The 17311-nt window shown below is 36.2% G+C and overlaps 1 protein-coding gene across 1 annotated transcript in view; it reads right to left on the minus strand.

The window, feature by feature from the left end:
- BCAS3 (BCAS3 microtubule associated cell migration factor) overlaps positions 1-17311 on the minus strand; it is a 568797-nt gene that overhangs the window by 549924 nt on the left and 1562 nt on the right. The window contains 4 exon segments of the mRNA XM_079131371.1: positions 1271-1377; positions 6644-6719; positions 12311-12365; positions 17016-17103. Of these exon segments, the coding sequence (XP_078987497.1) occupies positions 1271-1377; positions 6644-6719; positions 12311-12365; positions 17016-17098 (321 nt within the window). The 5' untranslated portion in view covers positions 17099-17103.

Consider the following 17311-nt stretch of genomic DNA (forward strand, 5'->3'; position numbering starts at 1 on the left):
ATTACAATTCCTGGTTGCCTCATGTTAGGGGAAATAGAGGACCAGAGCAGGAAGGAGTTTGTTGACCCTTTTCTACCTATTAAATTTAATTTTGTACCATGTCAAATTTTAAATGATGCAGGACAAACATATGTAAGTACATATGTATGTATGTATGTATTTCAGTAACAGGGATTGAACCCAGGGATACTTAACCACTAAGTCACATCTCCAACCCTTTTTAATTTTATTTATGTTTGTTTGTTTATTTATTTATTTGGGTACTGGTATTTAATCCAAGGGTGCCTAACTCTGAAACACATCCCCATCCCTTCTTACTTTTTATTTTGAGACAGGGTCTCACCAAGTTACTTAGAGCCTCATTAAATGACTGAGACTGATTCTAGAACTTTCGATCCTCCTTCCTCAGTCTCCCAAGCCACTGAGAAAATATTTTCTTCTTCTTCTTCTTCTTTTTTACTTTTTATTTTTATTTTTATGTATTTATTTATTTATTTATTTTGGTACCAGGCTACCAGGGACTGAACCCAGAGGTGTCGAATCACTGAATCACATACCCAGCCCTTTTTTACTTTTTTGAATTTTGAGACAGGGTCTCGCTAAGTTGCTTAGAGCCTCACTAACTTACTGATGCTGGCTTTAAATATGTAATCCTCCTCCCTCAGCCTCCTGAGACACTGGCATTACAGGCATGCAACACTGTGCCCAGGATAAATATATTCTTACTGGTTGCTAATTAAAAAAAAATAATAAAACCCCACCTGGCATGGTGGTACATGCCATGTGCCTATAATTCCAGTTAGTTGGGAGATTGAGGCAGAAGGATCAAAAATTTGATGCTAATATTAGCAACTTGGTAAGGCCCTGTCCAAATAAAAATTGAGACAGTTGTAAAGCATTAGACTTGCATGCTTGAGACCTTGAGTTTAAATCCCCAGCACTGCGAAAAAATTATACAAGCCTCAGTTTACTCCTGTATAAAGCAGGAAAAATAATAACAACCCCTTCTTAACAAGGTGACCAAGAAGAAAAATGAGATCTTTCATGTAATGTGATTTACACTCTACTTAGTCATTTAGGGTATCTTTGATTTGCCACTTGTCCCTTATTCACAATTCATTGTATTGTGTTGTACAAATAGCAATGTCTTAGGAACCGATTATGAAATAAATGGATGAGACCTTAATTAAAGTATAAAATTAACTCCAGACCATATAAGTTAACGTGCTATGATGTATTGTTTTGGGGATCCAACCACTTGTATACTTACAGGGATGCTCCAGACCTGCATTCCATCGCTGTAGCCAATCATAACCAGCAGTGGTGGCTCATTCCCAGTGCTATGTATTTCGTGAAATTCCAGATTTCTTGATGTATCTGTATTAGAATTAAATAAAGAAAACACAAATTTAACAATATCAATCTAGAAAACAACTATTCTTTAATATTATGAATGAACATTCATTTAAAATTTCTTTTCTAATTCAAGAGCAAGCATAAGTAAATAGAAGACACTATTTATTTATGTGCATATTGGGGATTAAACCTAGAGGCATTTTACAACTGAGCTACATTTGTTTTTTATTTTGAGATGGGTTCTTTACTAATGTTGCTTAGGGTCTTGCTAAATTGCTAATAATGGTCTCAAACTTGCAATCCTCCTGCCTCAGCCTTCTGAGTTGCTGGGATTAAAGGTGTGTGCAATCACGCCCAGTTAGAAGGCACTATTTAAAAAACAATAAACAAAAAGCTCAAATTATAAAACTAGAAGCTTTTTTTTTTTTTTTTTTTCTATTTCAGTACTGGATATTGAACCCAGGGCCCCACACAAGCTATACAAACCCTCTTCTACTGAACTGTATCCCCAGTCCTGTTTATTTGGGGGACAGAGTCTCCCTAAATTACCCAGACTGGCTTGAACTTGCAGTCCTCCTGCCTCAGGCTCCAGATTACCTGAGATTAGAGACTTGTAACACCAGGTCTGGCTTTCAGTGACTTTCTTAACCATTATCACTCTGCAGATAACGTCTCACACTACATAAACTGGAACTCTCATCTTGCCAAAGACCTATTTATACCTGTACTATTTTTTTCTAATTCCATGCTATCATAGTTAGTTGTCTCTCCTTGGTCTAAAGTAAATCCATCCACTGAGCTTTGAATCCCACCCTCTCCTACCTTCTCAAGAGACTTTTTCTAATCAGCCCACTCCTATACTTCAATTCCTGTCTCTATGAGATACTTTTAAGAGCACTTAAATCTGTTTTGGTGCCCCCTACTTTTACATTTTTATATAATTCAGAACCAGGGAATTTTAGATATAAATGACAAAGGTAAAAGTAATAAAACGCTGAAGGATAATATCTTCATGATCCCAGTGTTAAGGACGGGCTTGTTAACAGGACAAAAACTTTTAACATAAAAGACTAAGCAAATCCTACTGCTCCATTACTTACATTACATTAAAATGAAGAACTTCTATTAACCACAAGCTACTGTCATCAGAAGAGTGAAAAGGCAAACCACAGTTTAGGAGAAGAAACCCCACAATGATTCACCAAGAACATATGATTAGACATTAAAATCAGGGCAGAGGTGCATCACAGTAATCCCAAATACTTGGGAAGTCGAGACAGGAGGATTCCAAGTACAAGGCCTGCCTTGGCAACTAAGAGACACCTTGTCTCAAAACTTGAAAACAATTGTTAAAATGCTAGGGATGTAGCTCAGTGGGAGAGTGCCGCCTATAAAGGACAAAGACCTGGGTTCAATTCCCAGTACGGCAAAAAAAAAAAAAATTTTTAATTTAATAATGAAGTTCTCTAACACATTCTAATCTCCAAAAAGCAAAAATACACTTCCAAGAAGGAAAGTTTATAATAGAGTACATAATATGGGATAGCTATTGTTAAATGAAAGTTGTAGAGCGTCACTGCTTTGGACTAAGCTCCTTCTGTAGCCCCCAGCAGCTAGAAAAGTGGAGTAGGTCATACTTAAATTCACAATACCAAACAGAGCTCCTATCTGATCTTCCCAGAAAGCAAGAGAGAGAGAGATAATGGTCAAATTCTCCTAACAGGCCAGTTTCAGTGGGCATGATAATAAAGTTCCCTATCCTTTAATACTTATAAAAAATAAAAGATTAACCTGAAGTAACCTGATGTTAACCAATTGTTTTTCTACTGTACCTCATTCTGACCTTATAAGTAAAGTAACTTTGAAGTAATCAATTCATTTTTTGTTGCTTGTGTTTTCTTCAGCCTCTTTGTCTATAAAACCAACCTACTGTGCTCCACTCATTGAAATATTTATTCTATTTTGTGGAATAAGAGTATTGCCTGATTCTAAAATCAAAAAATAATGCCAACTGGGCTGGGGATATAGCTTAGAGGTAGATGCTTGCATGAGGAACAGAATTTGATCCCTCATACTACAAAAAATAAAATAAAATAAAAAACAAAGTCACCTGAAATTATTACACTAACTTATTATAATTTTATCTTTTACCAATATTAATGAAGGAAAAATAAAGAGAAATACAAGTAATATTCTAATACACTATGAGTTTACAAAAGTAAACTGTAAAAGTGACTTTCAATCTGCAAAAGTGACTTTCATCCTTTCTCATCCTAAACCATAGCTCCAAAAGGAAAATAAGGCATAACATACTAATCTTAGAGGATAAAGCAACCCAAAGAATAGGAGAAATGTTTACAATTCATATATCTGATAAGGGATTGATAAACAGCATATATAGAGAACACTGGGGGAAAAAATATTCAAAAATGGGCAAAGGATTTTAATCGACATTTCTATAAAGATACAACAGTACCCTCTTAGCTCCTAAAACCCTAGACAATAACACACCCTATAATTTAATATTTTTTCCAAATTAACTAAGCACTTATCACACACTGTGGTCATACTGCTATTTGTGATATGAGACCAAAACTAATAAAAATTTTTTTCTTCTTCAAAATTTCACAAATAATTCATTCTTAGCAATTTCAGCATACTGTTCTCTTCCCTTATTAACTCAAGATCTTTCACTTAAAGGAAGTAGTTTATGGCTTCTCTTTTGCCTCTCTAAATTGCCAGTATCACTACTCTTGTCCATTGGGACATTGTTAAGGAAAATAAGAGTTACTAGAAACAAACACTGCAATACGGCAACCACTGATCTGACAACCCAAGAAGACTACTATGTGACTAACAGGCTGGTAACAAGTACAAAGAGGATACGCTCTCCAGCATGAGTCACATCCCGGAAAGGATAGAGCAGGACAGAGCACAAACCCACAAGATTTCATCAGGCTACTAAGAACGGTGTGCAATCTAAAATTTGTGAATTGTTTAATTCTTGAATTTTCCATTTAACATTTTCAGACCATGGCTAATTGAAGGTAAATGAAATCCTGGAACATGAAATCATGAATAAAAGGGGACTAGTGTATAATACTGATCAATAAGTAAGTGAAAAGATACTTAAGTCACTATACATTAGGGAAATATATATCAAAACTACAACTCACATCTCCAAGGACAGCTAATATATAAAAAATAATAATAATGCCAAGTGTTGAAAAGTATGTGAAGGGACTGGGAGTGTAACTCAGCTACTTCAGAGATTAAGATAGAAGGATTGTAAAAGTTTGAGATCAGTCAAGGCAACTTGTCAAGACCCTGTCTCAAAATTAAAAGGGCTGGGAATGCAGCTCCATTGTAGAGTACTTGCCTAACAGTAGCAAGGCCCTAATTTCAATCCCCAGGACCACAATAAATAAACGAACAAACAAACATAGAAAAGGATATGGAGAAGCTGGAACCCTTGTGCACCATCAGTGGGACTAGAACATCATACAGTCATTGTGGGAAATAGAAAAGCAGATCCTCAAAAAATTAAAAATAGAGTCACCACATGATCCAGCAATTCATCTGAATACACACCTGAAAAAACTGGAAATTCTTAAAAGCGATATTTGTACACCAATGTTCACAGCAACATTATTCACAACAGCCAAAACATGGAAGCAATCCAAGTATCCATTGAAAAACAAATGGATCAAAAACTGGTATTATCTGGTCTTAGTAGCACATACCTATAATTTCAGCTACTTGGGAGACTGAGAGAGAAGTACTGCTCAGCACAGGAGTTCAGGCCAGTCTTGGCAACAGGGCAAGACCCCATCTCAAAAAAAAAATTAGTGTATATATACAATGCAATGAAATATTTGGCCTTAAAAAAGAATTCTGACAAACTACTATGACATGGATGAACCTTGAGGATTCAAGGCTATGTGAAATAAACCAGCCACAAAAAGATAAATATCATATGATTCCACATACATGAGGTACCTAGAGTAGTCAAAATCATACCAAGAGGGCTGGGGTTGTAGCTCAGCGGTAGAGCGCTTGCCTAGCATGTGTGAGGCACTGGGTCCGATTCTCAGCATCACATATAAATAAATGAATAAAAAATAAAGGTCTATCAGTATCTAAAAAATGTTTTAAAAAAATCATACCAAGAGAAAGTAGAATAGTGATTGACAGGGGAGGGGAAATGAGAAGAATACAGAATTATTGTTTAATGAATATTGTCAGATTTTTAAGATGAAAATGTTATGGAGATCGATGGTGGTGACGGTTGTGCAACAAACATTATTAATGTTTTTCATTGTTTTTTGAGACAATCTTGCTATGTTGCCCAGGCTGGCCTTGAATTAGCAATCCTCTGTCTTCGATCTCCTGAGTAACTGGGATTGCAATCATGTGCCACTGCATCCAACTTTTATGAATGTTTTTAATGCCACAGAACTGTACACTTAAAAATGGTTAATATGGTAAATCATAGCATATATCCATTTTACCACAATTTAAAAAAACTAGAAACAAAGTCTTGAGATAAAGACACAAGATATGATATTAGTAAATTTCCAAACAGAAAATGAAAATAGTTTATTATATTTTAAAATGGAAATTTAATGCAGACAACTGATTATACTGGTGACAGAAGAGCTGAGATCCCAACTATGGAGCTGTGAGGCAACCTATTCAATGAGCGACAATAGGAAGTCATTACCAGGAAGTCATTACCACCCGTAGGCTAAGGGCGGAGTGCAGGGTGGCAGGTCACTTGGCAGAAACTGGAATGCAGGTGGACTGCCCAGGGGAGACTAAAGCCACAAGAAATGCACACAGAAGACGAAAGAAATGGAAGACTGGGAAATACATAGTGGGCAGGCAGCCCCCATGTCAAAAAGAGCAGGAGAGGGCAATGGAATGTATCTGAAAACAGACACTGAACTAACAAATTCTGCTCATAGAAAAATAAATCTAAAGTCTAAAAGTACAACACTAATGATTAGTTTGCAGTTATAAATCCTATGAACTTGAATTAATAACATCTTTCCTAAGAAAAATCTTAATTCACTGGGATTTAAGTTTAAGGTTACAACTGTGTTAAACTTTAAGACTTGTATAATACAATATTTATTCTAAAGAAATTTCTATAGTGTGGTTGTTACCTTTGAATTAAAAATGAATTCATTTTGAAAGCTAAAAAGCTAAAGTGAGGGTTCTCTTTCTGGGATCTGGTCAACCCCAAACATTTAATTTACATATTTCAAAAAAGTTTAAACCATACCATTTAAATCTGCATTTTCAAATCTGACCCAGACTATTTTCTCCTTTTCTTCTGTTAAAGATGTTCCACTGTAAGCCTGTATAGTAAACAGAAACATTTGAATAAAAATGTTTTACAGTTCTAATATTACTGATGTTCAAGAAAACCAATTCTATCCCTCTCTGACTGCACTAATCCTCTATCTTGGTAACTAACATATTTCGGAACATTATTACTCTGAATGAATATTCATAAAGGAGTCTAATGACTTTGGTTAAAAAATATTTTAACTTATTAAAAAATTGCAGAAACCTAAATACAATCATCATAATCTGTTAAGAAACATGACTATAACTCAAAGGCACACACACACACACAAAATTAAAACACCACCTGTACTGGTCAATGAATAAGGCTAAAAACTACTCACCTTTATATATTTCATTCCTGGGTGTTTATTCTCAGGCAATTACACAATACCTACAGTTCTCAAGAGTATTACTTTTTTAGCCTGTTCTCTGGCTTCCAGACCCAACCTATCATCTAATTCTTGCAAGCCTGCAAGGGTCACAAAGATAAGTACCAAGGGCTCACAAGTGTCAACAATACTTATCAGTATTTAAAAGGAGTCATCTCTACATAAAACATGTTTTAAATTTTTAAAATTGTATACAGCAGGGCTCCAGGCATGTGTCTGCAATCTAACTAATCAGAAGACTGAGGCAGGAGTATCACTTGAGCCCAGGAGTTTAAGGTTAGCCTGGGCAACATAGCAAAACCCGTCTCAAAAAATAAAATGACAATATATATAAATAATGTATATTGTTATATAAACATATACATAGCTATACACCCATATAGATGACTGCAAATACTTAGTAGCATTTAAAATATCAACAAAATAGCTGCACCTATTTTTGGAAATTTTATAAAAAGGTATTCAGTGTGCAGAACAATTATTTAATATAAGATGTACCAAAAGCATACAAAAATTACTCTCCCACATATAATTTATGGCACAACCTCCTGCAAATTTTCACATCAATTTAAGTATCTACACTATACCACACAATGGTGATCAAAAACACCACTAAAAGACAGGGTTACCTTAATACTAGATTTACTATCCACAAAAATTACCTTATAAATTCATACAATTTCAATCCTCTTTTTTAAAAAATAAATGAAGGGACCAGAGGTATAGCTCAGTGGTAATATGCAAGGCCCTGGGTCTAATCCCCCACACCAGGAAAATAAAAATAAAAATAAGCAATATGCATATGACAGTTAATTTCTTGAAAGAAGAGGAAAATCTTCACTGGAACCAACTAATCAATCATCTTCAACCCCCTCACCCTCATCTTCTTCCTAAGTCTTGTTATTTTCAGTCTTGAGGGTGTGCGTGTGTGAAACTAGGGATTGAACCCAGGGGCACTCTACCAGTGAGTCATGTTCCCAGACCTTCTTAGTTTTTATTTTGAGACAGAGTCTCACTAACTTGCCCAGGCTGGCCTCAAACGGGATCCTCCTGCCTCATCTCCCAAACTGTTAGGATTACAGGTACATGTCACCATGCCGAGCTTGAAAATATTTTTTAAAAATAAACTTATTTACAAATAATTTTAGATTATTAAACACAATACAAAGAGTTATTTATAATCCCCACCTAGCTTCCTCTGATGTTGATTATCTAAACTAATCAAATCTTAAATTACCATACATTGATATATAATTATTAATTAAACCCCAAGACCTTATTTGGATTTCACAAATTTTTCTAACATCCTTTCTCTCTTCCAGGATCCAATCAAGATACTTCACTGCATTTAAAAGAACTTCCTTTTTTCCTGTGTCAGGGTTTCCTTTAACCTGGTAAAGCACTAACATTTCAAATTTTCCTTCAGCTTAGCCAACTTATTTTAAGTCTTCTTATCTACAGTTTTATTCAACATTCTCCCAATTCCTCTGCAACATCTTCAAGATGCTCTCCTTTGAAATTATCAGATCAAAGGACACAGCTCACAGTTCCAACTAGCCATCAAAGCTATCAGTTGAACACAACCAGAATTAACTCAGTGGGTCATAAGGACAGAAGTCAGTATCTAGTCCAACAGCACATTTTCTATCTTTAGAGGGATGTTTACAGAACCAGAGAATAATTTCTTGACTCCATGAATGTGATGATTCCCAGAATAAAGCAGGATTTGGAACATAACATCAGCACAAAAATGACTGATCACAAAGTACTAAGTGGGATTCTGGATTAAATGTGGAAAAAAGTTAGAAAGCACTGTTCTCATGTCTACCAACTAATACACAAAGTGTCTAGTGTAAAAAAAGGTTTTTCCTATTTTTGCTTTCCTAAGCAAAATAAGGCCAGTAGCTCCACATGTCACTACAGTTCACCTTTACAGTTAGCAACTGTAATGTTTTTGGCTCATCTGATTATATCAACTACTGATTGTAAGTCATAAATCTATATCTCTGGCCCTCGATCTTTAGTCACCTCAGGCTCCCTATAAGACAGACTGCTTGATAAATGTTTTGCCTTATTTTATGCTTCATATATATGGCATCCTTTAAGCTTCAACACAAACTCATCATGAACACAAAGATTTACCCCATTTTACACAAAAGGACATCTGATATTTAGAAATAGGAATCAGTAACTTGCACAAAGCTAATAACTAGAGCTGTCATATAAAACCATATCTAACATCAATATCTGTAGTTTTTTGTTTTGTTTTGGTTTTTTTTGGCACCAGAGATTGAACCCAGGGGTGCTGAGTCACATACCATGCCTTTCTTTCTTTTTTTTTTTTTTTTTTTTTTTTTTTTTTTGCTGTGCTGGGGATTGAACCCAGGGCCTTGTGCTTGCAAGGCAAGCACTCTACCAACAGAGCTACATCCCCAGCCCACCTTTTTATTCTTTGAGACAGGATCTCGCTAAGTCGCTTAGGGCCTTGCTAGGTTGAAGAAGCTGGGTTTAAACTTGAAATCCTTCTGCCTCAGCCTCCTAAATTGTTAAGATTACAGGTGTGTGCCACCACCACACTTGGCTATGATTATACTTATGTTTGGCTACCTATTTTAGCTGGATGTTAGATAGAGACCATGGATCACCAAATCTGTCTATGACCTCTGTTTTAAAGTTTTACTGGAATACAACCACCCCCATTTCCTTATATAAACAGTAGTGCTGAGTAGTTGTAAAAGAGATCATATGAACTGTGAAATTTATGTCATCCTTTATAGAAGTTTGCCCCCCTCTGTACTAGATCATGCAGCCTTGAGAAAAGTCACTGAGATTCTCTCAATTTAGTTTAGGGCCTGCCCATGCTGACTGCTCAATTAATTGTTTGCTGTCTGAATTTTTATACAATGTTTCAGTTATATATGGACACAATATCTTTATTTTATTTATTTATTTATATGTGGTGCTGAGGATAGAACCCAGTGCCTCACACTTGCTAGGCAAGTGCTCTACTACTGAGCTATAACCCCAGCCCCTGCTGTCTGAATTTTTACTTCCTTTCTACATTAAGTACAATAATGACTTACAAAGGGAACCAACAACATAAATTGTTCCTACCTGATCCAGATCTCCACAGCCAATCACATACATTAACAACCTGATACCTCCTTTCTAATAAATTAATTCATGAATACAAAATTTATCTTTTAATTTCCATTATTTCTACCCTATAAGTTTTAGTAGCCCCCTATTTTCCATCTGATAGAAACTAATCAGTTGAATATTCTTGTTCCCCTAGCAAATTCTTCCCTCAAACTTCTAACCAATGCCTTTCTCCTCCAGCCAATAAAAACTGCTCGCTACACGATTCCTAGTCACACAAAAGGTGTCTTTGTAAATAAATGGATAAAGAGACCATGTGGGAGGAGACAAATTATAAATTTAAAAAAAAAAAAAAAAAAAAAGACTTTTCCTTGGAACTGTACTCTCACACCAAGGATCAGAGTTTAAAGGAGTAAGTTTGATTTCACCACTGAAATTGCTATGTAAGCCTGATACTGTGTAATACAAGACACTCTACAGCCACAGAAGTCCCGTTGCCTACTACATCCACCTAGCCAATTTCCCTCAAAAAATACCAAACCATTCTCCTCATTTCAATTAATGCTACTTTATAACTTTTTTCACTTTTTATTACTCTGCATCCCTTACCAATTAAATATTCAGTCTGTATGTGTAAAGTTTACTGACTTGTTATTAATAATCTCTGGTTGTTTCAAGCAATTTGACTTATTAACCAAGTGCCTCAAGAAAGGAAAGCATTTATTTTTCCTTACATGTGCCACAGATCTTATTGTCATGGTCTATTTCCATTAAAATTGACCAAACAGCTGGGCATGGTGGCACATGCCTGTAATCCCAGCAACTCAGGAGGCTGAGATAGGAGGATCACAAGTTTAAGTCAGCCTCAGCAACTCAGTGAGGCCCTAAGCAACTCAGCAAGACCTTGTCTCAAAATAAAATATAAAAAGGGCTGAGGATGTAGCTCAGTGGTAAAGCACCCCTGGGATCAACCTCCAGTACAAAAAAAAATCTTTCTTGACTGAATATAATAAAGCAATACCAATTTTTTTAATAAAAATAAAATTTAGAGTTTAGAGTTTCCCAGGACCCTCTCACGAAGTTCAGATCCTAGATTTATGAATGCACTTTTAGAGCAGTGCAATCAGAAAAGCGCCATTGCAATCACAGAAGAGCCTGGAAATTATAATTTCTTTTAACAAGTATGCGAAAAGATACTTATGTTAAATGTGGGTAATAGTATACTAGATGATCACAGTAAGGCTGTTCTTGTTCTTTATTTTCTCATTTACAAAAAAATGTACAATAAAGGGCTTAATATCTCACAAATTAACACAATAAACCTGGTGCAGTGGCGCATACCTGCAATCCCAACAACTCAGGAAGGTGAGACAGGAAGATCACAAGTTCTAGGCCAACCTCGGCAACTTGCCAAGACCCTGTCTCAAAAAATAAAAAGGACTGGGGATGTAGCTCAGTATAAGAGCACCTCTGGGTTCAATCCCCAGTACTACCAATAAATAAATAAATAAGTGTAATAACATCCAATTACATGGCACAAAAATACTGCTCAACATAAAAAGATAAAGATTTATGCTAAGATATAATACTTAGTTAAAAGTGAGTTAATTAAGTCAGAGTATACATTCTTCTCTCACTTTAGACAGGTCCTTTTTTTTTTTTTTAATTAGGGACACTTAACCACTGAGCCACATACCCAGTCCTTTTTTGTATTTTATTTAGAGACAGGGTCACTTTGATTTCTCTTAGGAGAGCAAGTCTTAAGGAGTGACACTTATCCCACTGTCATGACAAAACTGAGGTATCTACACTATTAAAAACAAGTGTAAACCAGGCAGTGACACCCACCTGTACTGAAAGTTCAAGGGCAGCCTCAGCAATTCAATGAAGCCCTAAGCATTTTAGCAAGACCCCATCTCAAAAATAATATTAATAAAATAAAATAATGGGCTGGGGATATAGCTCAGTGGTAAAGCACTCCTAGGTTAAATCCCTAGTACCAAAAAAAAAAAATTAGGAAACAATATTTCAAAGTTTCCCAGTAAAAGATAAAAACCACTATTTCTGCAATCACACAAAAGTAAAACTACTTTTTCTGCAAAGACACTTACCTGTGGCACTACATCCTGAAGAAAAGTTACAACACTTTCCATGTAGGACTGCTCTCTGGAAAAGAATAAAATGGATAAAATTTGTCATGATAGACAGACCATGGAAAAGCTCCATATGCGAGCCTCAAAGAAGGAGCTCCCTTTTTAAACAAGGAAAAAAAAAGGCCAACTCTTATCATTTAATAATTGTTTATCCACTTTCTAGTTTCATGAGTCTTTGTATATGCTCTTGATTATAAGTAAGCTTTTAACATTTTTAAACAGTCTCTTTATCTATTCACTTATTTATTAACAATGGTGGGGACTGAACCCAGGGGCACTATACCCGAGTTTTCTACCCCTTTTTATTTTTAATTGTGAGACAGGGTCTCATTATATTGCTGAGTTCCTGCTAAACTGCTGAGGCCAGCTGGCACTCCTCCTGCCTCGGCCTCCCAAGTCACTGGGATCACACGTATACACCAGGCAAACTATCTCTTTTCAAAAACCATGCTTGAAAGTCAAATGTGATGATACATACCTATGAATCCCACCTACTGGGGAGCCTGAGACAGGAAGACTTCAATTTCCAGACTTGCCTTGGCAACTTAATGACACCCTGTCTTAAATTTTAAAAAAAGGACTAAGGGTGCATGCCTATAATCCCAGCAGCTCAGAAAGCAGAGGCAGGAGAATCACAAGTTCAAGGCCAGCCTCAGCAACTTAGTGAGACCCGGTCTCAAAATTCAAAAAAGGGTTGGGAATGTGGGGATGTACATCAGTAGTAGACTACCCCTGGGTTAAATTTCAAATACTAAAAGATAAATAAATAAATATATTTTTTTAAAGGTTATGAGGCTCAGTGTTAGAGCGCTTGCCTAGCAAGTGAAAGACCCTGGGGTTCGATCAACAGTTAAAACTAAACAAAACAAAAAAGAAATCATACTCTTTTAATTTGATAGAAATAACTTCTAATTCATGTTTGAAGGAATGATGACAGAATACCTAGCTAAGACAGACCTTCCTCTTGAGTCACAGCATAACAATGCCCTACTTAGAGCAAGAAAAACTGTTGCTGATGACTCAGTATTTAGTGACCTCCTCTTTAAATTTGTTATGAACCTAGTCCCTTATCTGTATGTAGCAAAATGAGTCTACATTGTGTTGTAAATGCAGACATCAGAACAAGTTTTAAAAAGTCCTTATAGAACTTCTGGCTCACATGAGGCCTGGAAAAATATCAAAATGCATAAAAGTAAGGGAAAATAACATTGTTAAAGACACTAAATAAGATTTTTTTTTTTTTATGCTATTGGGAATAGAGTCCAGAACATCACACATGTTAGGCAAATGTCCTATCACTGAGCTATATCCCCACCTCCTACCGCTGAAGATATTTTAAATGGGAAGTACACAGATATAAGCATGGGGAAAAAACAATAACTTCAAAATACTGAATTAATATCAGGAAAGATGTGAAAAAGTACACTCAAAATAACATGAGATAGCCTAAAATCTAGGAAAAAAAAAATATATATACCTTAGACTGTGATTGCTTTTTTTGTTTGGTTGGGTTTTTCCCCCAGAGTCAGGGATTGAACCCAGGGTCAAATGCATGCTAAGCAAGTACTCTATCAATGAGTTACATTCCCAATCCTATACTTTTTTAAAAAATGCCTTGTAGACCTACAAAAATCAATTAGGCCTATAAACAACAACAACAACAAAAAAAAATTAGGCTGGGCACTACAGTAGCTCCATGACACAACACAAGCTGGATCCCCAGCACCCAAAAAAAAAGATTTGGTCTACCTCTCCAACCTCATTTTTTTTTTTTTTTTTTTTTTTTTTTTTTTTTGTCATTCTAACATACTCTGTTTCACCTATATGGCCACTGCGATTCTAGAATACACTACAGTGTTCTTTGTTTTTGTTTTGTTTTGTTTTGTTTTGGTATGAGGATTAAACCCAGGGGCACTTTTCCACTGAGCCACAACCCCAGCACTTTTTTATTTTGCGCTCTGGTCTCACTTAGTTACTGAGGGCCTTGCTAAGTTGCTGAGGCTGGACTCAAACTTGAGATACTTCTGAGTGTCTGGGATTATAAGCATGCAACACCATGCCCAGCACTACACTATTCCTTGAATCAGGACCTCTACATCATCTTTCTTTCTGCCTGATATCTTTACATATACTTTTACTTCATTCAGATCTCCAGCTTCACAAAGATCTTCAGTAGTAACACTATACATACTCTCCCTTGTCATTCTTTATGATGGCAGACTGTGCAGGGATGACACCTATAATTATGTATATACTTGCTTACTTATTTACTATTTTCCCCACCAGAATATAAGCTCCACCTCAAGAAGGAAGGAATCCATCTCTTATATTGATTTTTTTTTTTTTTTTTTCTGTACCAGGGATTGAACTCAGGGGTACTTAACCACTGAACCATATCTCCAGCCCTTTTTAGTTTTTTTATTTTGAGTCAGGGGCTCACTGAGTTGCTGAAGTTGGCTTTGAACTTGAGATCCTCCTGCTTTAGCCATCTGAGCTGCTGGGATTACAGGCATGAGCCACTGTGCCCAGCTTCCCCATCCCCTGACTCCAAGTACTGGCAATTGGTATTTGTCACATGCCAGGCAAGTACTCTACCACTGAGCTATATCCCCAACAACTTTTGTTCTTGTTGTTGAGACAGGGTTTCACTAAGTTACCCAGGCTGGCCTCAAATTTTCAATCCTTCTGCCTCAGCTTCCTAGTAGCAGAGATTATAGGAATGCACCACCATTCCTAGCCCGTATTTACACTTTATCACCAGAACCTATTAAGATGCTCAAGTGGGGCTGGGGAGATAGCTCAGTCGATAAAGTGCTTGCCTTGCAAACACAAGGCCCTGGGTTCGATCCCCAGCACCACAAAAACACAAAACAAACAAAGATGCTCAAGTATTATGTTAAAAAAAAAAACAATAAATGAATGAAAGATTGAAAAAAAATTCCACTAAAAGTGTGCACTGCATAACTAAAAGCAATATGAAATATGCTTTGAACACCATATTGTGAGAGTACAGAATACTAAATAAGGACACAGAGCCTTATTTATACTAGCTCCCTTTCTCAAGGTCTGGGAGTGTAGCTCAGTGGTAGAGTACTTGCCTAACATGCATGATTCCCTGGGTTCAGTCCCCAAGCATCACAATAAAAGGGGGAAAAAGTTAATATGGTGGCTCTCCTCTTTTACTGTTACCAAGGAGAATTTAATTTCTCCCTGTTTTGGTTTCCTCACCTGTTACATGAAGATTACAATGGTACCCAACTCATAGCTAGTAACATGTTTAACTTGTTGTTATGATCCACAGTTAGAAAAGAAATACAGTTCTAGGAAATGTAGAGGAAAAAATGAAGTATCATGGTAAAATATCATATTATACATATCCTTTTGTCAATCTGAGAAAGCAATCTTTTTGTAAAACACGAAACTACTATCCAAGGGAAATAAATAACTACAACTTCCCTCTAACAGCATTTTAAAAAGCATAAAACCAGCTTAATCTCTACCAGGCACTGAAGGGTCTCAATTGTCTACCTCAACCTACTTTAAATAGGTCATTTTCCCTACATCAGGACTATATTTCATTTATAAAAACAACTCATCTTTCCCACATCTGCTCACCCTACTCCCTTTACCCTAAATGTACTCTTGATTTCAACAGCCTGAATTTTATTCAACCTTAAAAGATACATTCTTACTGTTACCTTCTTAATGAAACCTTGTCTGATCACACTACTAAAATGCTCCCTCTAAATTCTCATGCTGTTTTGCTGGAATTATTTCTTTTTTGGTGATTACACTAATCTCAAGTATGCACTTCTTTAAACCACACTGGATTATAAACTTCTGGAAAATATAGATACTCTTTGTGGAAGAACACCTAATATCTTTTGATATTTCTGTTGATACTTTGAAACATTCTGAGACCCAGAGTAAGAGATACATTTTACATTACAATCTAGTAATCATATACATACATAGGAATATATTTGTGCAGAGCATGAAATAATTCTAACTTCTAACTCCCAACTATACTTTCCCTTTATATGTTTGTCTATTTGTTTGTGGTGTTAGAGATTTAACCCGGGCCTCACACATCTAGGCAAGTGCTCTACCACTGAGCAAGCCTCCAGATGTTATTTCAATTTTTAAAACACAGATCCTGACCCACCAAACTGATTTAATGATCCACTAATTTGTTAAACCTGGAGTTTGAAAAACCATGACTTCTTAAGATTTAGCACAGTATTCTTTATGTACCCTATAGCTTGCCAACTGTTCCTCTCATTTGGCCTCAGCAATGATATTCCCTAAACCCGTAAAGTCAAAATTTTAAAGATTTTTACAAAAGTAAGCACTATTTTTTTTTAAAAATCTGATGTTGAGTGCAGGGGTGCCCACCTGTAATCCCAGCAACTCAGAAGGCTGAGGCAGGAGATGACAAGTTTGAGCCAGCCTCAGTAATTTAGCAAGGCTCTATGTAATTTAGCAAGACTCTATTTCAAAACAAAAGATAAAAAGGGCTGAGGATGTAGCTCAGTGGTAAATCATCCCTGGGTTTAATACCCAGTACCAAAACAAAATAAAAATGAAAACAAAAATTTGAATGTTGGTTATTATTCTGAGTAAAGTTTTCTTCAGCTGTTGGGATTATCTTAAGTATGCTTACGTGACAGCCTGAGGGCGAACCACAACTCCACCAGTGCAACGACTGGGTCTTCTAGGAGAATCTGTAGCCATAGCTTCATTCATAAAACCTGTTTCCATAACAAAAAGGAAAAGATGGATTATCATTATTAGAGGGAAGAAGCAGGTTTTATGATTACTTACCAGACAACCCTTCTGAAAAATGCCTAAAAAGACTGGCATGGTGGCACAAACCGATAATCCTAGCTACTCAGGAGGCTGAGGCAGGAAGGATTGCCAAGTTTGTGGCCAGCCTCAGCAACTTAGCAATGCTCTGTC

Source organism: Sciurus vulgaris (assembly GCF_902686455.1).
Source record: "Sciurus vulgaris genome assembly, chromosome: 3".
Classification (NCBI taxonomy): domain Eukaryota; kingdom Metazoa; phylum Chordata; class Mammalia; order Rodentia; family Sciuridae; genus Sciurus; species Sciurus vulgaris.